The following is a 27625-nucleotide window of genomic DNA, read 5'->3' on the forward strand; positions in this document are numbered from 1 at the left end:
TACTTTTGCAGGAAACGTGGTAACTGCTCCACGACTTGGATTTTATACATGGCATAGATAATGACTTTTCCTGTGCTGCAATTTCTTCTGTTGAGGTTTCAGCTGGCGTATTTCGGGGCCGACCATATGGCGGTCTTACCATTATGTGGCGAAAAACTCGATTTTCTGACGTCTCTATAGTTAATTGTTCTATGGACAGGCTTATGGCTATACGGATTACGCTAAATTCAAGGTCATTTTTAGTTTTTAATGTGTAATACCTACAGATGAATTAGATAACCTTCCCGAATACACGAATTGTTTAGCAAGAATTAACGCCATAACTGAAGAATCTAACGTCTCAGCAGTGTACATTTTAGGAGACTTTAATGCTCATCCCACTGCTAGTTTTGGTAAGGAGTTGAAAAGTTTTTGTGACGAGCAGCAATGGATTTGGGCAGATATTACAAAATTAGGTATAAGTTCGGACGCATTCACCTTTATAAGTGAGGCCCATGGAAGTCATAGGTGGTTGGACCACTGTGTAACTACACAAGCAGCATGGGACACGATACTATCTATCAACGTGTTGTACGAGGTCACGTGATCAGACCATTTTCCAGTATGTGTCAAGTGCAACATCAACGAAGTTGCAGAGGGATCTATCACTGATGACGGCCATGCTGGCAAGACGGGCATTCGCTCGGGTGTTAGGGATAACATCCAAATAGATAAATATTACAATTACTGTAAAAATAATCTAGTCAATATAACTGATAATTTTGAATGTAAGGAATGTGAAAGCTATTGTGATAATTTAGGTAAACATTATGTTTTTATAGATCAATTGTATAGTCAAATAGTTGAAATCATGCAACAAAGTGCAAAAGCTTCATTAGGAAAAGCTTATAATCAAGGTAATACCCAGAATAAGAAACAAGTGACGGGCTGGAATCTGCATGTTCAGGAAAGTCATAAAATTTATAGATTAAATTTTGAAATATGGTTAATGGCAGGTAAACCTTCCACTGGAATAATATATGATCAAATGGTTATTACACGTAAGGATTTTAAAAATAGACTTCGCTGGTGCCAAAGGAACAAAGAGACTACAAAACTAGACATATTGGCTATGTACAGAAAGGAATGTAATGTTCCAAAATTTAGGAAGGAAACCAAAAAGTTTAACCACAGACAAAGTCTGCCTATAAAGGTGAATGGGTTACATGAACATGCACAGATAGCTTTATGTTTGCTAACAAGTTTAAAGTACTTCCTCGACCGATAGATGCTGACTTAAGAGCTAAAAACTGTCATCCTTCAGTTGCACCCGATAAACCTGTGGTGCAATTTACTCCTGACCAGGTGACTAAAATAGTTCGCAAAATGAAACGTGGTAAGTCACCAGGTCATGATGAGCTTAGCTTAGAAGATGTACTCTATGGAGGTGAACAATTGCACATTATATTATGTAGGCTATACAATTTGTGTATAAGATACTGTTTTCTCCCACAAGACCTAATGAAGACAGTAGTAGTACCGATTGTCAAAAATAAAACCGGTGATTTGGCTTCAGCAAATAACTACCGCCCAATCTCACTAGGCACTATCACCGGTAAAATTTTGGAGCAGCTGTTACAACCCGATCTGCTGAAGAATATTGTGATTGATGATGCGCAATTTGGTTTCCGTCCTTCTCTCTCGACGGATTCAGCAATTCTTAGCTTAAAGTATGCCGTAGACTATTATACACTTGTATAAGAAGAATAAGTCGAGAAACATCAGTGTACGCATGTTTTTTGGACTTGAGTCAAGCTTTCGACCTGGTGAATTATGATATTCTCTAGGCGAAATTGTATCGTTCACAGGTTCCAAAAGATGTTGTGTGTGTGTGATGATAATGGTACGGAAACCAAATAAACAATGTTAAATGGGGCGACACGACGTCTAATTCCTATAGATTAGACTGCGGAGTACGTCAAGGAGGTATCACCTCTCCGGATCTATTTAATTTGTATGTAAATGATTTGATAGAGGAGTTGAGAACCACAAATATCGGATGTCACATCGGTCAAACGTGTTTTAACAGTCTCAGCTACGCCGATGACATGGTGGTTCTCAGCCCGTCTATCAAGGGACTTAGGAAGTTGCTTTCAGTCTGTGAGCATTATGCGAATGCTTACGGTCTGAAATATAACGTTAATAAGACAGAAATGTTGGTATTTCGTGCGGGCAAAGGTCCGGAGAGGGTACCTGAGGTGTTGTTGGATGGCTCAGCGGTTCTTACAGAGCACCTGAAGGATGACTGTGATATTGAGAGAGAGAGGAGGGCACTCTCGATTCGTTGCAATATGTTGGCCCGAAGACTTGGTAAATGCAGCAATCCTGTCAAGATTGTACTGTTTAATGCGTATTGCCAGTGCTTCTACACCTGCCAACTTTGGACGAAATTTCTCAAAAAGTCATACACGACAATGCGCGTGCAGTACAATGATGCTTTTCGCATATTGATGGGATTGCCTAGGTACTGCAGTGCCTCGGGTATGTTTGCTGAATCGAGGGTGCCTGATTTCTATGCTGGGATTAGAAAAAGAGTTCCTTCCTTCTGGGATAGACTCCGCAAATCTCAGAACCGCATTCTCCAAAGGGTTTGTAACGGGATGCCTAGCAATATTTTTTCATATTGGCTATCCGTGCATAAAAACAAAAATAGTAAATAAATGACGGTGCCATGACCAAGACGCCTGGGAAGAGCTTTATTAACCTTTCCAGATAGATTATAAGTTTTTGTGTATATTTTACCTTTTATCTTTATATAATATATTACATTATTACAACTTATTTGTTTCATAATATTGTGGGTAATTTTTCCTTTAATAAAAACTTATTATTATTATTATTATTATTGATAAAGTTTAACCCAAGACTAAGTAGTCTGGGAACTTACAATATGCCTGAATAGAATTACTATTTCAAAATTTTTCATCACTAGTCTCTACTAATACACAAGTATTTAAAGTCGTCATAGAAAATAATCAACAGTGCTCCAATTGGCTCCACCCGAATTTAAATACTCTTTTAATAGTCTAATCTTCTGTCTTTGGAGTGTTTGAATATAGGTTCCTTTTTAATTGACTTCACAAAATGGAGGATGTTATCGAGTCTTGTGTATTAGTTTTATTTTTCATAAATCCGCCGGGTTTCCGATTTTTATTTCTATTTAACTGTGATGCACAGTATTCACGAATGGCAACAAAATACGAAAGCCTTGCTAATAAATACTTACCTTGAACGAACTAAGCTTATCCTAGCCGTTTTTTAGCGTATTGGAACTGTAGTGTGTGGTGAAACAATTCAAGATTCTAAATTCTGTTACATTTAAAATTACCTTATTTTTCTACGTAATGTAATGTTTATAAAATTTGCATGTATTTGTTGAACTTCACTAAATTAAAATTAAAATTAAATAAGTGTTATTTTATTTTTATTTTGATGGAATAGGAGGATAAACGAGCGTACGAGTCGCCTGGTGTTAAGTGATCACCGCCGCCCACAATCTCTTGCAACACCAGAGGAATCACAGGAGCATTGCCGGCCTTTGAAGGTACCCATGTCGTATCGTTCCGGAAACACCGCACAAGGAAGCTCATTCCACAGTTCCGTTTAACAAAACACTTAAAAAACCTCATTACATCATGGAGTAGAGGAAATACGTTATAGAATTGAAAAAAAAGATGGAAAACCATGAATTCTGGGATTGTTTGCCATTTTTATAGCATAATATGTACATCATAATATAAAATATCATATATCGCAAGAAAAACATGATTATTAATACTTCATCAGTACTTATAGCTTCTCTTTTTATTAATCGTTCTGTTGTTATTAACCGTTACTGTTTGTTTTGGAAATTTTCTTTTCGCATGCGCAATACGTATGGAAGCAGTACGTTCTATAAAATCTCATGTCTTACTGGCCCCTGGGTTTATACAGAATAACTATGAATACTATATATTGTGTACTATATATTGTGTACTATATATGTGTGTACTATATATTGTGTACTATACTTATAAACAAAACTATGTATTGTGCGTATATTGCTTCCCAAGTAAATATAATATTGGTATTGTAACTTTCCAAGACTATTCGTGTACGCTGTCTTGATTTTATTTGATTTTTTAACTATACCTTAGAAAAAATATTGAAATATTATTATTAACGTAATTGTATGAAGTTCGATATTAATGTAAATAAATTTGTAGGTATGTCTTTTCGTGATTGTGAATTTAGGGCTATCATAAACCCGGAATTAAGTGTGTGTATTACTTATTTAATGGATAAATGAATGAGTTTGGCGACATCGGTTTCCATAGTAAAATGTCATCATGCCACTTCTACTAGTTTTTTCTGCTCTGTGGTACGTTCTTTATTCAAAAAAAAAAAGATGTGGTGTCGTGGGACACCAGGTAGGAACGAAGTTCCTTCGGCTAATGTAGAATCGACACAATTTGTAAAAAAATAAATAATTACTTTAAAAGAATCGAATTTCAACATCGTAGAAGTCCTCACGCTCACGTTCTGTTATGGTTGGATAAGATACCGGGAGATTTATTAGATAACAACAAAGATTTAATTCAAATAATTGATGAATTTTTCCGTATCAGAGTTAGAAGCGTCTTGAAATATAAAACTCTAAAATCACAAACACACTTTTACATGTTATAAAAAAATGGACCTTACACTACTCGCTTGTGTATACGACTGTCGCGCCTGCGCACGTCTCATTTAACGGTTTTATTCCACGGACTTTTTCTTACGTTTTTACTATCACATTTTTTTCAGTTCGGTCCCGCAGCAAAATCCTTATCTCCTCCAAGCCTGCCGTAAGGAACTTCGTTCCAATAAACAAATGACTGATTGATTGGACGCTCCGCTACTAAAAAAATTAAAGAAGAATGTGTCTTTTGTTATATCGTATGCCCAAGTTATTAGCGATTCAGTAATTTTTTTGGTATTTTTATGTGTGTGTTTTATTTTTTGTTTGTTATTGTCCGGCGCTCTGCTTGGCGCTGAGCACTTGCGAGCCAGCAAGTATTAACCTCAACTGCATCAGCTGCCTCAGAAGCACGCTGATTAGCTTTTAGATAGGAATGCTCGTGCCGTCGAGAAGCTACTTCTTCAGCTATTTCACTGACACGTTGATACGCCATACATACACTGCGTATTCTTGACGCCGGGAAGTTGTTTCTACACGAATCTCTAATGGACGCTGAGTGGCTATGCGGATAGCATTTTCTTGACGTCGAGTATCACAAGCCGATTTCTTGAAGCACAGAACTTTCACCAGCTCTGACTTCTGCTTGACGTGCTGCTGTTCAGCATGTACATTTGATTCTTGCTGTCATAGGTCTAGCTCTTTGAGAGCTCGCATGTCATAATTGCACCATAATTAATAAACTTATCTAGCTATGTAATAGCTATAGACTATAGAACTTACAACAAAAATAATTAAACTACCTTCGCTATTTGTCAAAAATATTAAACAAAGAAATTAAAGTACTAAATTGTCCAAATCTTTGAATTTTAACTGATAAAAAATGTCTCGTGCCAGATTTTGTCGAGTCACCATTTCCTGAGGATGCCTCATGTAGAGGCGAGACACGTGTCTAATTGTTTGAAGACAAATATTGGTGGAATTAACACTAAAGAAAACTCAAAACATTTGGATAATTATGGATTTCCGGAAAGTAACGCCTTAACTAACGTACCTACTTCAATAAATTTTCTAAAGTACTAAACACAAGTCACAAAATAATAATAACAAAACTCAGAAATTATTTGCTGAAGATCACTTTAAACATAAACAAAAGGAAGCTTAAAAATAAGTCACCAGTGAGGAGTTCCGGAGACACCTAACACCTCGATTTTAAAATGATGTCATTTGCACAGCGCCATCTACGGTAACATTCCTATAAATTCAAGGCGATAGGACTGAGAATTCCGAGAATTCGAATTCAAGTGTTTTTATTTACAGGAGTCTTACTGTAGTGAAAAACACAAGAACTTACCGCGTACGTCGACTACGTGTGTCGTACATTACCTATGTATGATTTACCCTAAAAGTAATGTTCACATTTTATTGTTATAAATCACAAATATTATCTAAATTAAGTGTTCTTCATGATGAAGTAATTACATTTAGTGAAAAGTAGTGATATATCGTCAATAAAACCACCTAAAAACACCATACAATTTTATTAAGTTTTGAAATATAAAAGTAGGTTCTGTGGCTAAACCGTAATAGAAAGATATAGTGTGTCGTGGATTTTTTGTAGATAATTAAAAGTTCTATAATTCTTTACAACATTTTATTTTTTATCTGTTTTCGCAGCGTTTACCAAGAAAACTCTTTCTTATTTTATTTATATTTATATACAAATAATGTATATACATATAAAAGTGTTAATCCAGGGTGTCAGCTTCCTGCATACCAAATTTTATCAAAATTTGTTCAGCCATTGGCGCGTGAAGATGAAACAAACATACACACACACGTAATGTGATAATATTATACATTACATTATACTAATATCTGTAACTGTCCCTACAATTTTTGTGCCGCACGCATGAATAGCTGGCAGATTGCAGATTTATTATAATAATAATAAATCATTTTATTTAAGGTCCATAAAATAAATACCTTATAGTCTAACATACATATTTATTTATTATTATTTTATGATAATTTACACTATAACTTTATAAAAATAGGTATGTGTAATACTGATGTATAAGCTTTATTATTCTAAAGTTTCATTAAAATCCATTCAGTAATTATTGAGTTAAAGAGCAACATACATACATTCTTACAAACTTTCGCATTTATAATATTAGTAGGATTATGATTTTATGTTGTCTTTTGTCGAAAAATAGATAATATTTGATTCATTCATGTCTATTAAGTTTACATTCATTTATGATAACTGAGATTTTTTTAATAAAACGACGTGTATTCAGTTTGGTTATTTATTTTGGATTGGACCTAAATATAATTAAGTAGACTGTATGCATTTAGAACATTAACTACTTACTACTCATTAGTTCTAAAGGTTCCTTACACCCGTCACACATACATCTATTTGGACAATTCATAAACGCGTCCTCAAAATACACACTGTTTTTTTAACTACCCTCATACACATATACAATTAGATTTATTAATAACTTAAATAAATAAAAGTTAAATTGTTAATGGAATAGTCGGAAGTAGCCTCTTTTTTATGTATATAAACATTTTACGTTAATAATAGGAGTTAAAGTATGAAATTCCCATTTAATTGTAATAGGTGCTTCGAATTGACATAGAACCTTCATGGTTTGAGATTTTTGAGTGAAAATTTTTTCACATGGTACCTATGTAGTTCTACTTTAAAAAAATGTGCAACATTCCATTATCGACTTTCAGTTGTTTTTTTTATTCAGCTTAGACAAAACGATGGATACTTCGAAAATTCGAGTGATTTTTGAATACGAATTCTGACGCGAAACTAACGCGGCAGAAACAGCTCGTAATATCAATGTTGCGTTTGGAGAGGCGATTGCTAATATACGCACCGTGCGATTTTGGCTTAAACGCTTTCGTGATGGAAACTTTGATTTGAAGAACGAACCATGTGGAAGACCGCCAACACAGGTGAATAACAATGAATTGAAAGAGATGGTTGAAGCTGATCCGAGCCAAACAATTACTGGCATGGTTTAATTAAGCGGCATCGTTACCTTGCCAACAATATTGAATCATTTGCGTCAAATCAATAAAATAAATGATATGAAGAATGGGTGCCTCATGATTTGACTGATCTGCAGAAAGCAACGCGTGTTGGAACGTGTATTGCCTGAATTGTGACATGCGTTGAAAGTGGATTCTTTTCGATAACCGTAAGCGATGCATGATCGATAAAATGTAATGGCTGACCCCAGGTCAAACGTCGCATCAGTGTCCTAAAGTAAAACTTACCAATATAAAGGTAATGGTAACTGTTTGGTGGTCTCAGCATGGTGTTATTCACTATAGCTTTCTCCGATTTGGTCAAGCAATAACGGCAGATGTCTACTGTGCCCAACTCCGAACAATAATATCAAAACTTGCCATAAAACAGCCCCGACTCATGAATCGATCTTCACTATTAGAGCTCCATGATAACGCGAGACCTCATAGAGCACGAGAAACCGTTTTAACTCTACAGGAATTGCAATTAGAAACCCTCCGTATTCGCCAGAACTTGCTCCAACAGACTACCATTCATTTCGTGATTTGGACAATTTTCTACGTGATAAAAAGTTGTTTTCTCAGGAGGCAGTACAAAATACTTTCACACAGTTTGTCGAATCTAAATCACTACAGTTCTATCGCAAAGGCATAACTACCTTTATATTAGATGGCAGCAATGATAATAATGGTAATTATTTTGATTGAATATATATGTTAAATTAAGAAAGACGAATTTCAATTTTTCAGTACAAATCTACAATTTCATACTTTAACCCCTAATAATAACATTTAAGCAGGCAATGTAAAATCAGAGCCTAGCTTTAAATAAATATTATAGAGCTTCCAAGTAAAGTATCAGGCAACTGTTGTCGGCTGTTCCATGTTCGGCATCCATCATCAATCAGGACCGGTGTACCGGAGGCGCCGCGTCCTGCAGCACCATGTCGGCGGCACGTTCGGCCACCGCCAGCACGGTGGCGGCCATATTCCCGCGCGGAGGCCGCGGCAGTACAGAAGCGTCGGCCACCCGTAGGCCACGCACGCCATGTACGCGCAGGCGTGCGTCCAGCACGCGGCCCAGCGCACACGTGCCGACTGCATGGTGCGGCGAGTGCGTCATGTGCCGCACGTAGCACGCCCAGTAGCGCGCCCCTGCCTCCGCCCGCGGACAACCCCGCAACTTGTATCGCAGCAGCGTCGCGTTGCGCTCCCGGAATGGTGGAGTTCGTGTCAAGTCGTCCAGTACGCTTATAGCTCTCACCATCTCTTCCACGTCTCTTTTGTCTGCCAGGTAGTTAGGAAATATTAGTGGTGGCCGCGCAGGATCGGCGCTGGCTAGGTGCACGAGACCTCGTGATTCTGGCGCCAGCACGACGGGCGCGATCACTAAGACGTCATTGCGCTCGTTTTGGCTCACAGTTTGCTCAACGATCAGAGGGTCGTGCTGTTTGATACGCTCGTAGAGCCGCCTCGCGATGCGTGTGATCCCCCTATCCATGAAAGCGTGGATGATCTGTGTCGTCGGCACCTCGCACTCTGCTCTGTCGTTTACCAATTGCCTCTTTATGAAATCGTAGCAATTTGTATTTAGAAACGCTGTGATATCAGTCAGCCCTATGGAGGCCAGGGGCCCGCTGCGCGTCACCATCCACTGCACTGCATGCATGGCCTTCGTTAGCATCGCCAATGTATCTGACTGAACCCCGTGATGATCCACTTTCATGTAAATCAATGACATTGCGTGATCAACCATATCGACACCAACTGATAAGTTCATTTTTACTGGAATATTTAACTCCTGCAAGTGGTCAGCAGGCCCCACCCCCGACAACATCAATAGCTGCGCGGTTCCGATCGTGCCTGCACTCAGGACAACTTCTCTGCTCGCGTACAAATGGATATTCCGGTAGCCATCGGAATGCGCTACGATGACGCCTCGCGCAATGTTATTCTCATCGATAATGACCTTCAAGCACTTCGTATTTTTGGCCACTTTTAATTTTCCTGTCTCTCTTGCCAGGTCGAGGTATGCTTCTGCTATGTTGACACGCTTCCCGTTCGATGTGTAACTTAATACTCTAGAAACACCGATCTGGCTGTCTGCGTTGACGTCCGCGTTGTGAGGGAAGTTAAGTAATTCGAACCCTTTTATTATTCTCTTTTTCCAAGTGTTATCTGCATCATCAGAGAAGCTCACGGGAACAGCTCCTGTACTGTTATGAAAGTTTTTAGAAGAATTTGGAAAATTTTGAGGATTTTCAAGTCGTTCAGATTTAAAAAAATAAGGTTCTACGTGTTTCCAGGTCCAACCACTAGAGTTACCAAAGTCAAAATCATTTCTGTTGCCTCGGGTGTACATCATATGGTTCAGGGCAGACGAGCCACCTAGCACGTTGCCACGGGTAAAGCGACAGCTACCACCGCGTGACGACAGACAGGAGAGTCCATTCGCCGTCGTCTCATAGAAGTAATCAATGTCAGAACCCGTCAGACTCACGGCTGCTCCCGGTATCTGTAAAATTGGTCTGATTAATAGCCAATGTCATAAATAAGCGTAAATGTAGATGCACTATATTTGGCTGGCTCCAACAGCAGCATGTGGCGCGTACCTGAAAGAGCAGCGGGGCGTCTCCGCCCGCCTCCCGCAGCAGCACGTGTCACGTACCTGAGAGAGCAGTGGGGCGTCTCCGTCCGCCTCCAACAGCAGCACATGGCCCGTACCTGAGAGAGCAGCGGGGCGTCTCCGCCTGCCTCCAACAGCAGTACGTGGCGCGTACCTGAGAGAGCAGCGGGGCGTCTCCGCCCGCCTCCAACAGCATTAGCACGTGTTGCGTACCTGAGAGAGCAGCGGGGCGTCTCCGCCTGCCTCCAACAGCAGTACGTGGCGCGTACCTGAGAGAGCAGCGGGGCGTCTCCGTCCGCCTCCAATAGCAGCACGTGGCCCGTACCTGAGAGAGCAGCGGGGCGTCTCCGTCCGCCTCCAACAGCAGCACATGGCCCGTACCTGAGAGAGCAGCGGGGCGTCTCCGTCTGCCTCCAACAGCAGTACGTGGCGCGTACCTGAGAGAGCAGCGGGGCGACTCCGCCTGCCTCCAACAGCAGTACGTGGCGCGTACCTGAGAGAGCAGCGGGGCGTCTCCGTCCGCCTCCAATAGCAGCACGTGGCCCGTACCTGAGAGAGCAGCGGGGCGTCTCCGTCCGCCTCCAATAGCAGCACGTGGCCCGTACCTGAGAGAGCAGCGGGGCGTCTCCGTCCGCCTCCAACAGCAGCACATGGCCCGTACCTGAGAGAGCAGCGGGGCGACTCCGCCTGCCTCCAACAGCAGTACGTGGCGCGTACCTGAGAGAGCAGCGGGGCGACTCCGCCTGCCTCCAACAGCAGTACGTGGCGCGTACCTGAGAGAGCAGCGGGGCGTCTCCGTCCGCCTCCAATAGCAGCACGTGGCCCGTACCTGAGAGAGCAGCGGGGCGTCTCCGTCCGCCTCCAACAGCAGCACATGGCCCGTACCTGAGAGAGCAGCGGGGCGTCTCCGTCTGCCTCCAACAGCAGTACGTGGCGCGTACCTGAGAGAGCAGCGGGGCGTCTCCGCCCACCTCCAACAGCAGCACGTGGCGCGTACCTGAGAGAGCAGCGGGGCGACTCCGCCTGCCTCCAACAGCAGTACATGGCGCGTACCTGAGAGAGCAGCGGCGCGTCTCCGCCCGCCTCCAGGAGCAGCACGTAGCCCGTACCTGAGAGAGCAGCGGGGCGTCTCCGTCCGCCTCCAGCAGCAGCACGTGGCTCGTGCCTGAGAGAGCAGCGGGGCGTCTCTGCCCGCCTCCCGCAGCAGCACGTGGCCCGTACCTGAGAGAGCAGCGGGGCGTCTCCGCCCGCCTCCAAGAGCAGCACGTGGCCCGTACCTGAGAGAGCAGCGGGGCGTCTCCGCCCGCCTCCAGCAGCAGCACGTGGTGGCCAGCCAGTGCAAGGCGCGCCGCCACCGCGCCTCCAGCCACTCCGCCTCCTACCACCAAAAATTCGAACTGTGCGCCCTCTATAATGAAAAGAGGTATAATAAGACAGTTTAATAATAGGGGTCCAAGTATGAAATTTTTGGTTTGGCATACGGGCTTTTTGAGATTAAAATAGTTGCAATCTCGAGTTTGCAAAGGGTGGGCGCCTCTTGCTTTAACCACAAGCAAGAAAGATTATAATAACAGTGTGAGTAAACTACCTGCCTAATATGAAATGAAATAGAAATGAAATAACATCCAGTCCTTCTATATCACTTAATTTGTAGCGTAGTACTTCCAGAAACTTTTTAACTATCTATACTAATTAATTATTTGACAACATCTATGATTACAGGTTTGACTTTACCTAATGCGACAGAGTACGAAATTTATAAAATTATATATTATCATATACAACATATTATTTAGTAAAAGAAAAAACTGGGTAATGTTAACCTAATTAAACACAAACAGTACAATAAGCAGCTCTAGTGAGAGAACACGAGAACAGAGGGTCTACCATCAACTTTTAATACGCGATGCATTACCGATGCAGTTCAGTTTAGGTACCTAAACAGAATCGCTGAAATTCGTACCATGTAGTGCCTTTTTCTGAATGGTGTTTGGATCGCTTATGAAGAATGAACGAAATAAATTTGTCTGTGGTCCGCGGTGTGAGAAAGATATGACGCTCTACAGTCGTTGCATAAGTTTGTCTCTCTTACTCGAACCATATTATGCGTTGCGTTTCGAAACCTAAAATGATATGATTTAAGCCAATGATATTTAAAAGTATAGATAGGTTACCTAGACAACATTCGGTGTTTGTAAATGATACACAAACGCCCACATGAATCATTTAACATTGCAATAGCACACTACATTACGATTACACGTCAAAGAAGAATAGTAAATGCAATTATCTCAAGAGAAAAAGTGATAAGTCTAATTTGCTAATTGCTCCGTATTTGCATAATAAAAACACAGAACCATTCACCAGATATTATTTTTTTACTGAGTCATGTCTAAGTCATGAGTTCATGTAATAAAAGTTATAAAGTAGTAAAACTACATTTAAATTAGGTAAATTAGGTGTTACTGATTTAAAAAAAATAATAAGGTTGATTAAAATATAAAGCCATATTAATAATATAAATTATTTGTACATAAAATAATAAAAAACATACAGACATATCAAAACAAAACCGAAATGTATTAACAGTAAGGGTTCCATTTTTACAATTTTACTAACGACGGCTCCCAAAAAGTTTTGAGTTTACAATTATTATTTCTTGTATATTATATTATTTATGAATGTATTTTGTTGAGGATTTATTACAATAAGATAATGGGAGAAACAGAAAATGATCCATTGATTCTTCTGCAGTTAGCATGGGATATACCGAAAGGGCAGTTTTACTGAAAAAACTCCTACGCAAACAGATAGCACTTACTGTCTACGTCCGCTACTTACCCTAAAACTTGTTTTTGTAGTTTGATAGTTCAGCTTTGCGCACTTGTTTATTAAACAATATTAAATTTCGTATTACATTCACTGCAACAACGACTTTTTTACATAATTTCCTAAATTGTCCTAAAATATACTACCTCGATCATCCCGCAGCAGACAGGGTAGTTGCGGTATATTCGGAGTATTATCGTATCGTTCCAAATATGTCGTTGTCGATTTTGCGAGTAGACCTCTAAGTACGTTACATACATTCCAAGATTAAGTACTAATAAAATATCAAATAGCCTGTTATTACTAATCTCATTCTATACCACCTTTATTATAAGACTTTGAAAGCCAGAACTTATTATAATTATCTTAATATTATTTAAGAAAGACGCTCACTAACTAACAAGAAAACTCAAGTTTCGCAATAAAGCGGTTACAACCGCTATATATTCTGCCTACGATTTCACTTCTGGTTGATTAATCTATGACACAACTATTTGTCCTTGTCGCGCTGCAGTTGACATCATATTCTCTATCTTGCTCGAACCACCACGTTAATAATTCGAGATTTATTTGTAAATAAGAAATAAAATCGTGATAAAATACAAATACGACGTTCTTTTATATAATTTCGTATGGTATGAAATACCCTCACTCTTATATATCTTGCAAACATAGTTTTTACATTTTCTTAACACACAGGTTGGCATTTTAGATTATTATTGTCACGCCACGAAAACGTTCGGCTTAGTTCGCTGCTATTAGCCGACTAAATGAAATTACGACAATTGTCTGAATTTGTCTACAACATTTTGCGCGCGCTAGTGCGATATCTACCTCTTTATTGTATATAATATCATTGATTTAAGCGTTTTAAGCGTTTTTTTTGCGTAGAAAATACTAAAAATACATATTAAAATTGCGCTTAATAGAGTCAAATTACAAACCATTAAGTGCTTTTTTGTACTTATTAAATACTGTAGTAATATAAATAAATATAGTTCTTTGAATTACAAATTAATTGTTTGCTTAGATGTTTTCGTAAAAATAACATTTATGACCTCCATTGATGTTTGGTTTGACAGGACCACAGAGTGCATTTTTTTAATTCGTTTTTGCGAACAGGCTATAGCCCGGGCTCTTACTGCCTCGATTTTTTTATTTTCATTTTTGGTATTTATTCTCAGTATGTTTTTTTACAAAAAAGTCCAATAAAGTATTCTCATCTCATATTTCATCAATAAAATTTTCCTTTTCTGTATGTTTTCACTATTTCTTAAAAGTTATTAACAACACGATTCACTTTCCTCTAAGAAGTAGCAACTTATTTCGAATCGCTCGCTTTGACACATAGCTTATCCAGTATAGGTTGAAATATTACCTCATGGTACGAACGAATGAACGAACTAAATCAGTTTGCGATTCAATTGACATAATTTTTGTCATTCAATTGACATCATTGCGATTTAATCAGTTGATTTGACGTCAACCTAAATTAGATAGCTCTAATCAAGTCGTGATACGAAATAGCGAAGCAGTTCATTTTAGGTTGTCAATTGAATCGCAATAAGAGTTCATGGTAGGCCCGCAGGTCTAATTTTGGCACATCGCGTTGAGCAGCAGGTTGTAATGACTCCAGGAGCCCAGGACTGCGTATCTCTAATTTTTTTATGAAAATAAAGGACGTGTCGAATAGGACGTTCAGCTGATGATATTGATACGCCCTGCCAATGGGCATTGTACCTAATTAGGTACAATACAGTGCAGCCCTCAGAATTATTGGAAAACCCAAAAATTCTATAAATAAATAAATAAACACATCCAGATGGTGGGGATGATATCGTAATTTGTGACGTGTCGTGCTATGGTGGAATTCGGTGACAGGAACCAGGTGAAACAGCTCTTCGGTACAGTCCCCGTGTTAAATGCGGTAGAAGACACACAATGAAGCGACGTCTCTACGCAATGCCAAGTGATGTAGCCATTCACAGAGCACTGCGCTGCACGCGGTTAAATGAATCGAGCTCATACTGGGGTGCGCTATACCAGAGATAACAGCAATACTCCATATATGGCCGGACCTGCGCTTTGTAGAGCGCTAGAATGTGGCCGACATACTGCAGTATTCTCTATTTATATTTATTTATAAGTGCTCTATTTATGGCGCCCAGCTTCTTCGACGCCAATTTGGATTTGCCCTCCAGGTGGCCACGGAATTGGCAATCGCTCAATCGTTCGAGAATTCGAGACCCAGTATACCGTTACTAGGCGAAGTTTTAAGGGTGCTGTATCTGCCATAGGCCTTGAGTGTCTGGGCGGAGCGAGACGTTGTCCCCGAACCTACCGCGCTCTCGATATATTTTGCGGAGCTTGCCGCGCGGCCACCCTGCAATCTGCTACCGGGCCATCATCTATAATATCTGTAGGGCTATTGAATATTGAGGTTTAATATTTATAGTATAGTATTGCTGTGTAGTATACTATCTATAGTATTGCTGTGTGTCGCAAATATCGGTACAGTGTGCAAAAAAGGTTTTGTTTCTATTTTAATTTCTCGTACGAAAACAAACACTTAATATTTTTATTTTTTTAAACGTCTAATGTATGTCTATTATTAAATAACATAGGTGCATACATCGGCATTAGGTAGTAACTTGTAATTGTTAATTGGTTTATATGGAAATAAAACAAAAATATATAAATAAATAAAAAAAATAACTATAAAAAAATCGTATTTTATGTATGTATATTTATAACGTTATACGTTATACGTATTTTTGTTTGAGATTTATTTATTTTTCACAGTTAAAAAGTTATATTTTTACTATCTTTTACTCTATTGCTATCATTGTCATCCATTAGAAATATCTATTTGAAGAAGAACAGTCCAAATGTAACAAAGACAGCAAAAATATTAAAAAATACAATTACACACATTGTTATCCTTTAAACACTATTTTATATAGATAAAAACTTATCAAATATCTAATAATAATAACTTTAGAGACACGTGTAACTGTAACTGCAATCATATCGCTTAGTGTGTTAAAAGTTATAACAGTTAATATAAAATGTTACATTGAAAAAAATAATAACCTTGTTAAGGCGAGGTTTTCCCAACACTTAAGGCAAAAATCACTCGAACGTATTTATCTAGTAAGTAGAACATCTTCCCTACTAGCCTTGTATCGTGCATGTTTTTTTTTAATTCCAAGATGGCCGCCGCGCAATATTATGATTTCAACAATTTGGATATTGAATCCGAGCTTCTCGAGGATGCAGAGAATGAATTTGAGATTATTTTTGAAATCTAAGATGGGAGCCACGCAAAATTGTGATTTCAATTATATGGATATCGAATCTGAGGTTCTCGAGGATGCAGAGAACGAATTTTGGATCATTTTTGAAATCCAAGATGGCCGCCACGCATGATTATGATTTCAAAAATTTGGATGTCGAATCCGAGGTTCTCGAAGACGCAAAGAATGAATTTGGGATTATTTTTGAAATCCAAGATGGTCACCCGCATAATTATGATTTCAACAATTTGGATGTCGAATCCAAAGTTCTCGAATATACAAAGAATGAATTTGGGATTATTTTTGAAATACAAGATGGCTGCCGCGCAAATTTATCATTTAAAAATATGGATATCGAATTCGAGTTTCTCGAGGATGCAGAGAACGAATTTGGGATCATTTTTGAAATCCAAGATGGCCGCCGTGCAAAATTATGATTTCAACAATTTGGATGTTGAACCTCGGACATGATATCCATATTGCTGAAATCATAATTTTGAGCGGTGGCCACCTTGGATTCAAAAATGATACCAAAATCGTTCTCTGCACCCTCGAGAACCTCGGACACGATATCCATATTGCTGAAATCATAATTATGAGTGGCGGCCATCTTGGATTTCAAAACTGATCCCAAATTCGTTCTCTGCACCCTCGAGAACCTCGGATACGATACCCATAATGTTGTCATCATAATTTTGCGTAGCGGCCATCTTGGATTTCAAAACTGATCCCAGAATCGTTCTCTGCACCTTCGAGAACCTCGGAAACGATACCCATACTGTTGTAATCATAATTTTGTGCGGCGGCCATCTTGCATTTCAAAAATGATCCCAAAATCGTTGTCTGCACCCTCGAGAACCTCGGACACGACATCCATATTTTTGAAATCATAATTTTGTGCAGCGGCCATCTTAAATTTAAAAAATGATCCCAGAATCGTTCTCTGCACCTTCGAGAACCTCGGATACGATACCCATACTGTTGTAATCATAATTTTGTGCGGCGGCCATCTTGGATTTCAAAAATGATCCCAAAATCGTTGTCTGCAACCTCGAGAACCTCGGACACGACATCCATGTTACTGAAATCATAATTTTGAGGGGCGGCCATCTTGGATTTCTATTTCCCTAAAGAACATACATACAAAAATCCCGCGTGGCATAATATTGAAAATAATATTAAGTAAATTTTATTTTAGTACTTTCCGACTTCCATTTACCTATATATTTTAACAAATACGCTGTCGCATCATCATTATTTTTTACAATGATTCCCGCTTTGTACTTGTTTGCAAAAATCTTACGTAATGTGAGCCCGAGAGACACGAACACAGTGCCTTCCTTGACAGTGGTCACGGGCGTACTGCTGGCATGAGCGAGCATGCAACCAAGGCATCGCGTTTGGTTTATTACGAAAAAAATTAATATAAAATAGTTCACAAAGCGTATTGATAAAACCCACAATGAAAATTTATAAATACTAATAAACTATCGAATAAAATAAGTTTTGTGTTTATAGCTATCATAGTTTTATGATAATATAAAATAATTCAAATAAAAAAGACTATTTTTATACGCTTTATATTAGCTTCACCTGTATGTTTGTATGTATGTTTGTGTGTTTGTAACCGACTTCGTTGGGCGCGATTTGGACCCACTTTAAACGGCTAGATTTCGTTCAAACTTTGTAGATTTATCGAGGACCGATGACATTACACTAATTTGATAAAATTTTTCAATTTTTCAATTTGCAAAATATGATTTTTGTTAATTTATATAATTTTCATCTATAGTCGAAGGCAGGAATTGATATTAAAGTACTTAATAGTTTTAAAAATACGTTTTCATAGAAAATTTTACTAAAAATAGAAAAATAAATAATAGTTAAAAAAAAACTAAAAAGCACGCTTTATATAAAATTCAACTAAAAAATAGAAATTATATTTAAATTGAAAATAGTGAAAAGAAATATATTTTTTTGTAAAAAAAAGCGTGGGGTGTAGAAGAATTATTATTTCAATAATATCTTAAAAAGCACCCCACGCTTTTTTTACAAAAAAATATATTTTTTTACACTATTTCCAATTTAATTTTATTTTCTATTTTTTAGTTGAATTTTATATAAAGCGTGCTTTTTAGTTTTTTTTTACTATTATTTATTCAAAAAATAAATCTATCGAGATTTTTTTTCGTATACGTGTTTTCGAAACTGCGATAATTTAGATAAAGAAATGAAGATAAGTAAAAAAATTGAACCGTAGTATTTGTAGAAGTATTTTAAGAAGATTTTCAAAAATGTTACTTCTTAGGACTATAGCGCCTTAATATTAAATGCTATAAAAGAATAAATTTAATTATAATTTTTTAAGTTAATTGTGATCTGTGATCAGTTACATCTATTAACAACCAAATCCTCCTAATAATACACTCGATAAAATGAGTTTTAGATTTGAAAATACTATCTAAATATTTTGTGAAAGTGACACTACACACAATGCAGTAATAAAATAGTACTTGAAGTTTGAACGTCAAACAAGAGCGTCCGAATTAACGCACGCACCAATACACATACACAAGATTTACACACGCGATAATTATGTAAATAACACGTTGTAGCTAGGTAGAGACTTGGCTAAAAATCCTACTTCCCAGGAATCGATCCATTAACTGGAAAAAACCCTATGTAGATTGTTGTTTATAATTGCTAATAATAATAAAATAATGTGTTAATGTTAAATTAACAAATGATGATATAAAACCACGCAGTAAAATGTAACGCGTCAGTTACTTTAAATTTTTAACAGAGTTATAGTAATTAACGTTTTAAGTTAACAATTTTAACGATAAAACCAACTCTGCTACTGTCTCCGACTGTCAAGACCGAGCGAGGTATCATGTTTATCGTACAAGTAACTCATAAATAGGTAGGTACCTATTTATTTAAGAGAAATGGCACCGTGTGCATAATTTTATTTAGCATGTAGTATAGTGCTCTCAAAAGATTAGGTAAGTTTATACTAGGTAGTTTAAAACAAGATGCAATCTTAACTGTTTTTGTTAGTTCCAGTAGATCGGTCGACTAATGCAGCTGGATCGATTACAATGAAATTTGTATAGAAGTAGTTTGTAGGCTGGGGATGTGAGAAAATAGGAATTTTTGTATCATCTTTCGCCGAATTAAAAATCAAAGGAAAATTAAAAGTAAGTTTAAAAGTCATAAATGCTTTCCCCTGAATGGGAAAATTGGGAAATAAACGTTTAATTTTTTACTGAAAACAAATTATTGATTTATTATATAATATATCAGGACAAATAAAACATTTCTCCCATCTTCCCCTAAATGATAAATTTGAGGGAAGAAGCTATATATTACCAATTTCTCCCATTTTTGATAAAGCATGCATGTTTCGCGATCTTTTTTTAACACCCTAGGTAAACAAATGGTAGAATACTACTCGGCATTAACACTCTTTTCATCTTCTTTTTTTTTTTTTTTTTTTATGGAATAGGAGGACAATCGAGCGTACGGGTCACCTGGTGTTAAGTGATCACCGCCGCCCACACTCTCCTGCAACACCAGAGGAATCACAAGAGCGTTGCCGGCCTTTAAGGAAGGTGTACGCGCTTTTCTTGAAGGTACCCATGTCGTATCGTCCCGGAAACACCGCACAAGGAAGCTCATTCCACAGCTTCGTGGTACGAGGAAGAAAGCTCCTTGAAAACCGCACTGTGGAGGACCGCCACACATCCAGATGGTGGGGATGATATCGTAACTTGTGGCGTGTCGTGCGAAGGTGAAATTCGGCGACAGGAATCAGGTTGAACAGCTCTTCGGAACACTCCCCGTGATAAATGCGGTAGAAGACACACAATGAAGCGACGTCTCTACGCAACGCCAAGTGATCCAGCCGTTCACAGAGTACTGGGTCCCCGACAATTCGAGCTGCTCTGCGTTGCACGCGGTCAAATGGATCGAGCTGATACTGGGGTGCGCCAGACCAGAGATGACAGCAATACTCCATGTGAGGCCGGACCTGCGCTTTGTACAGCGCTAGAATGTGGGCCGGCTTGAAGTATTGCCGTGCTCTATTTATGACGCCCAGTTTCTTTGAAGCCAGTTTGGCTTTGCCCTCCAGATGGCCACGGAATTGGCAATTGCTCGAGATTTCAAGACCTAGTATTCCGATACTAGGCGAGGCTTTAAGGGAAGTGTTCTCGAAGAGCGGTGATACGGCAAATGGGGTTTTTTTAGTGGTAAACGCGCAAACTTGAGTCTTCTGGGGGTTAAATTGGACAAGGTTCAACTTACCCCATTCCGCGACCTTCTCGAGAGAGGACTCGATAGAAGACACAAGTTTCTCCCGGCACTGGTCGACGTTTTCCCGAGAGAGACCTGCATGGCCCGTGTATACGGCATCACCAGTGCTGTCGTCTGCATAGCAATGCATGTTGCCGGTGTCCAACATATCATTGATATGCAGAAGAAACAGCGTGGGAGATAGCACACAGCCTTGGGGCACTCCAGCGTTCACGGGGTTGGGATTCGAGCAATAACCGTCGATAACGACCTGTATGCTGCGCCCAGTGAGGAAGCTGGAGGTCCACTTGCATAAACTCTCGGGAAGCCGAAATGATGGAAGTTTTGCGAGGAGCGCCTTGTGCCATACACGATCAAAGGCCTTCGCTATATCCAGACCAACTGCCAGGCCTTCCCCCTTGCTTTCAATAGCCGCCGCCCATCTATGTGTTAGGTATACCAGAAGATCGCCAGTTGACCGACCATGGCGAAAGCCGTACTGCCGGTCGTTGATCAACTGGTGACCCTCAAGGTATACCAAGAGCTGGCGGTTAATTATGCTCTCCATAATTTTGGAGAGTAGGGAGGTAATAGCAATAGGCCTGTAGTTTGCCGGATCCGAACTGTCAACTGTACTTGTAACTGTACTGTCTGTCACTTGTACTTCAAGTGGAGTTGTGCAGATGGGACCGGAGCTGAGAAAAAAATGCGATCATTTTTTTACCATCGTTTCTCGCCTGCCTCACTTTGTTGGCCTGTTCTCATTTTCAAACACCCATTCACAAGATTGCTGTTTTTTTTTCGGGTTCAGAACAATAAATCCATGTTTCGTCTACTGTCACAATGTTATAAACAGCATTAGTATGTCCGTTGGTCGTACTTCATTAGCATCTGTGAGCACCATTCCACGCGCTTCTGCTCCGCTGCCAGCTCATGAGGGATCCAACGACAACAAAGATTCCTAATTTTCAATTCCTCATGTCAAATTTTCTGAATTTGGCTCATACCAATCCCCAATAGTCCTCGAATTGTCTCATAGGTAATCCGCGGGTTTTCTTCAATTACCCGCTTAACAGTTGCCACATTATTAGACACATTATTAATACACATAGACGGGAGTTGAAGGCCGCCCTTCACGAAATTCGTCATGTAAAGAAACCGGACCTCTCTCAAATTCAGCAAACCATCGCCCCACGGTGCTCAAGCAAGGTGCTTCTCTCCCAAAAGTATTTTGAAGACGAGCGGAGAGAGAAAAATTTTAAAATCATAAAAAATCATCGCTTTAAAATCTTTTCGACTTAATTTCATTTTCTTTCAACTTTGATGTGTGACAAAAAACAATCGACAAATGATTTCCCGCCAATTGTTTTTTTATCACTAAGGAGGTCGCAACGTTTCAAAAAATATAACATTCGAAATTCAAATAGTTCCGATTAGCTGGAAGTGCAAAACTATGTGTATAAGTGAACAAAAAAAAATATATGTTATTTATTGGACACTAGCTGACCCGGCAAACGTTGTTTTGCCATATAAATTGTATTTATCTTTTCCTTGCTAGTTGATCAGATTTGGCGCTAGTTGTATTCATTAGTAACAATCACACTTCTTTAATATCTTGTATAATTCACACTATAGTTTTCAAATTATAGCTTATTTGTTATTTTGGTGTGTAAGCTATATTACTGTAAAGTTTCATCAAAATCTATTCAGTAGATTTTGCGTTAAAAAAGTTCAAACATACATCCAGACATACAAACTTTCACATAGTAGGATTAAAATTTTAGTTTGAACGTTTGAAATAATTTTTATAATGTCATAAATAGATGAAAAAAATCTCAAAGTGAAGCCTTTTTTTTTCAATTTTTGTAACTACTTCTAAACGGCATTGAATTTCAGTATTTATCTTTCGCATAAATTTTTGACTAGATTTTTTTCACACAGTGTACGATTGGCGACTCGCCAATGGCGAGTCAATAGGTTTTGGGACTACTTTTTAGGTTAAAAATAACTATTCCTTGTTTACTATACAAATTCGCATGGGCGGGTCCTTGCGCGAGCGACGGGCGGCAATGTAAGTCGGACTGTTGGACGGAGAGGTGACGCTACTTGTTGTAATTTTATGGTACACTAATTAGCGCATCCCGCGTCAGTGACACTTGTTTTTATTGAAAATAAGGGAAGAGACGAGCAAAACATTCAGCTGATGGTAATTTATACGCCCTACCCATTACAATGCAGTGCCGCTCAGAATTCTTGAAAAATCCCAAAAATTCTGAGCGGCACTACAACTGCGCTCGTCACCTTGGGACATAAGATGTTAAGTCTCATTTGCCCAGTTACTTCACTAGCTACGGCGCCGTTCAGACCTAAACACAATAATGCGTACACATTACTGCTTCATGGATGAAATAGGCGCCTTTGTGGTAACCATAATGTAGCCGGCATCCTATGCAAAGGAGCCTCCCACTGGTATATCTATACCGGTAGATATTTCTAATAGATGTCAATGATATTGATAGAGTACAAATAACAGATAGTAAAAATGTAACTTTTAAACTATTGCAAATAAATAAATCTCAAACCAACTACGAATAATTATTTTATATTTTTTTATATTTATTTTTATTTATTTATATATTTTTGTTTTATTTCCATATAAATCGAATAACAACTACAAGTTACTACCTAAAGCCGAAGCATGCACCTATGTTATTTAATAATAGACATACATTAGACGTTTAAAAAAATAAAAATATTATTCGTTTTTGTACGAGAAAGTAAAATATAAACAAAAACTTTTTTGCACACTGTACGTTGCACAAACAACATTTGAGCCAGGTGTCAGGTTGATTCGCCCGAGTTGTACTATAAAAATAAAATGTACCTACCTAATAAAAATGACAGGACCCACAAAAGTGTTTCAGTTCGATAGTCTTCCATTAATAGGATATCGATTAATGAGGAAAAATAATATCAATAAGCTATCGATATTTTCGATACACAGCAATACTATCAATATAATACACTAATTTTTAACCTAACTTACTAACTAGTCAACATAAATAAGCGTCCAAGCGCGGAAAATGAAATTTACAAAAAAGGCTTCACTTTGAGATTTTTTTTCATCTATTTATAACATTATAAGAATTATTTCAAAACTAAAATTGAATGTCCAATAAATAACATATATTTTTTTGTTCATTTATATTCACTCAATAAAAAACAGTTACACGGAGAAAACCTCTTGTTGGCACATACAATGGCCTTAAGGGAAGTGTTGTCGAAGAGCGTTGAAACGACGAATGGGGTTGTTTTAGTGGTAAACGCGCAAACTTGAGACTTCTGGGGGTTAAATTGGACAGGTTTCAAATTACCCCATTCTGCGATCTTCTATAAAGAAAGACAAATAAAATATATCAAACTTTAAACTAGAACCTGAAGTGCCATGTATCTAGTAGCGTAGAATGTTTTGTACGCGGCGCCCGTGCACCTGATCATAATGTTTACGCAGATATTTCATTTGGACCCACTTTGTTTTTGTATTCAGACTACTAAGCGTGGCCGTGGCAGTTCTCTTTTTGGACTCGAAAGTGTAAAGGAAAAGAAGGAAGATTAACAGTGAACGTAAATAAAGATTCGTTCCTATAAGCAGAGTATTTGATTTCCAATCCCTGATCCACTCTCGTGTCAATATATTTATTGATACGAGTAGTACCGTTTGTGTCCAAAATATATAAATAAATGTCATTTGAGTTAAGGTGACATTAAATTGTAAATAGACACCTTGCGGCTGATAGTTCAAGGGATCCCGAGTTGCCGGGACCAGCACCAGCAGGCAGTGCGCCGCCACCAACCCCAGCAGACCCAGCAGCCACCAGCTCCCACCAGAGGCCACTCCTCGGCAAGTGTCGGCGGTAGCTCGCTCACGACACTCCTCTGTTTTCGCTCCATATCTGTAATTTTAATAATCCATATCTGTAATTTTAATAATTCTGATACTTTGAGCGCTAACCCTTGTTTCTTTTAATTTAATGCCCACAGATAAGCGGTTTGTCGACCCATATTATAGTCCAGTGGTAAGTGACCCTATCCAGTGAGGTAGAGATATTTGTTTGAAAGAAGAGCGATGTTTGTTCCCGAGTCATTAAATTTTATCTGTACTTAGTCTGCGGGCCTACCATGAACTCTTATTGCGATTCAATTGACAACCTTAAATGCCTTTGCTATTTCGTACCACGACGTGATTAGAGCTATCTAATTTAGGTTGACGTCAAATCAACTGATTAAATCGCAATGATGTCAATTGAAGGTCAAAAATGATTTCAATTGAATCGCAAACTGATTTAGTTCGTTCATTCATTCGCACCATGAGGTAATATTTTAACCTAAACTGGATAGCTTATGTGTCAAAGTGAGCGATTCGAAAAAAGTTCCTACTTCATTAGAGGAAAGTAAATTGTGTGAAAATGAAAATACTAAAGACGAGGCAGTAAGGGCCCGGGCTATAGCCTGTTCGCAAGAACGAATTAAAGAAAATATAGTCTGTGCTCCTGTCAAATCAAACATCAATGGAGTTAGTTATCAAAACTCGTTATTTTTACGAAAACACCTTAGCAAACATTTAATTTCTAATTCAAAGAACTGTATTTATTTATATTACTATTATTTAATTAGTACAAAAAAGGGCTTAATGGTTTATAATTTGCCGCTATAAAGCGCCATTTTAAAATGTATTTTTAGTATTTTCTATGCAAAATAACCGCTTAAATCATATCATTTTAGGTTTCGAAACGTAACGCATATGGTTCGAGTAAGAGAGTCTAACTTATATAACGACTGTAGAGCGTCATCTCTTTTTCACACCGCGGACCAGAGACAAATTTCTTTTCAGAAAAAAATCTTCATAAGCGATCCAAACGCCATACAGTAAAAGGCTCTTCATGGCACGAATTTTAGCGATTCAGTTTAGGTATCTAAACTGAACTGCATCGGAATCGCATCGCTTATTCAAGTTGATGGTAGGCCCTTTGGGCATAGATACTGTAGCAATTAAAAATAAACAAAATATTAGGTACATTTAAATTTGGAATCTGTAATTTTTATATGATTGTTCTTTGAGTTTTCTCATTTTGGGGCCAATACATTCTACAATATTTTGCGATATTAAATGAAGTGGGGTGATAACACAAAGTAGGTTTGGAGCCAAATGTAATTTTTCAAAATCTCCATAGGTATTATTGAAATGTTTGTGTACCGGGCTATTAATAGGTACAATGAGACCTCCTCTGTTTGTGACAGAAAAAGATCTGGCCGTCCACGTAGTGTTCACACGACGTGACGGAAGCAGTAATTCCTGTCCGAAAGCAAAAGATTTTATCTTGGAAGTTCAAGATAGCACCTAGAACCATGACGCCTATTTTAAAAGATTACTTAGGACTTGCAGCCTATAAGAGACATGCTGATCATTTCTTAACTGATAAGTTAAAATAGAATAGGGTGGTAAAATCGAAACAACTACTGAAGCGGTACGCAAAGGTGATGAGATGAGATGATTAATATCAGATTTTTATTATATTAAATACAAATAATTTTTAGGCTTCGCCAACAGAAAAAAAATACATAGACAACCTAGTTCAAGTATTTAAATATACTTAACTATACGGGAAAGCAAATTATAGTGACAGAAAAAGGATTTTTTTTTATAAAAGTAATATTAAGACTAATTAAACATCTACCATTAAGTTGGATTCTAACTATAAAAGAATCGGTACATATGAGGCTATGTCGAAACGGGCGGGGCTGTGTGTTTGCGTTAACGTATTCTGTTAGACATCCGAAGTCCAACCCCCTTCCTTATTCATAATGGTCCGCTAACTTAAAACAGCCGCTAAGGAGTGTTTTTCTCATTCTGACTTAGGTCAATAGAAGAAGACAGAGTGAGAATTAGCAATGCTTCTAGTTAGCAGACTATGAATAAGGGGGAAAGTATGTAAGATGTACTCTACATCAACTTTTTTATTCGTCATCCTCTTCGGGTACAATTCTCTGCTTTCAGCACCAATCTTGGCCTAAACTGAAACTAACCTTTGCAACTTATGTAAGTCAAGCTACCATTTCTGAAATAAATGTTGCGTCATATGCTTGAGTTTTACTTACCTACGTATCGTGAGCGGCTTGTCTTATCAGAATACTTTCGACATTAAAATAGAGAGTTAAAGCACTTTCGCACTACATCCGATCAGAGTCCGATCTGTATCCTTAAAAAAAATAGTATCAAAAAACAACAACCGACTTCAAAAACACTATTCCAAAACAATAGATCATCCTGTTTATTTAACTAAAAATAATTGTGTATTCTTAGACAATCGAATTGATTAATCTAATTCCAGTTACGATTATTGTTAATTTTGGATTCGGTGTCCTCCCGCCGTGGCCCCGCTCTCGCCGGTCACATCGCGCGTGCGACTCAAGCACATCTCACCATGTAGTTACATAACATACATACAATAATCTTAACTAGAAATAGATTCCAAGATAGACTCTACGAATATCCGGGAGGCACTGTCTTCATAAAATTGATTGCAAATACTTAGTCGCGCTTTAGCTTTTGTACCTACATACATTGATAATAATTATGTGTACGATAACATAATATGTTATGCAAAGATAACTCACGACATAATATTGCTGAACACGATCTTCCCAGCTAAATATCAAACAAACAATGCTCTTTCTTGAACATCATCAATAAACAGATTTGTAAAAAATTGGGGAAACATTTTACGTCATATTATAATTAAGATGTTGTTCACATCAGAGGTCGCCGTA

The 27625-nt window shown here is 38.3% G+C and overlaps 1 protein-coding gene across 20 annotated transcripts; it reads right to left on the reverse strand.

Moving 5' to 3' along the window:
• Window positions 1-6994: 6994 nt before the first annotated feature.
• On the reverse strand, window positions 6995-27510 carry LOC126968934 (ecdysone oxidase-like). Of its 20 annotated transcripts, XM_050814142.1 has the most exons (4): window positions 27473-27510; window positions 24581-24750; window positions 11654-11784; window positions 6995-10362 (listed from the first exon to the last, which is right to left on the reverse strand). In XM_050814142.1, exon 4 carries the CDS (start codon window positions 10113-10115, stop codon window positions 8655-8657), a length of 1461 nt encoding a protein of 486 aa, XP_050670099.1. In that variant the 5' UTR covers window positions 10116-10362; window positions 11654-11784; window positions 24581-24750; window positions 27473-27510; the 3' UTR covers window positions 6995-8654. The 20 variants fall into 20 exon arrangements, with proteins under 20 accessions (XP_050670099.1, XP_050670101.1, XP_050670120.1 ...); XM_050814144.1 differs by lacking the exons at window positions 11654-11784; window positions 24581-24750; window positions 27473-27510 and adding an exon at window positions 11598-11631; XM_050814163.1 differs by lacking the exons at window positions 11654-11784; window positions 24581-24750; window positions 27473-27510 and adding an exon at window positions 11486-11501.
• Window positions 27511-27625: the final 115 nt, after the last annotated feature.

The sequence above is a fragment of the Leptidea sinapis genome, chromosome 17 (assembly GCF_905404315.1).
Source record: "Leptidea sinapis chromosome 17, ilLepSina1.1, whole genome shotgun sequence".
NCBI classification, from domain to species: Eukaryota; Metazoa; Arthropoda; class Insecta; order Lepidoptera; family Pieridae; genus Leptidea; species Leptidea sinapis.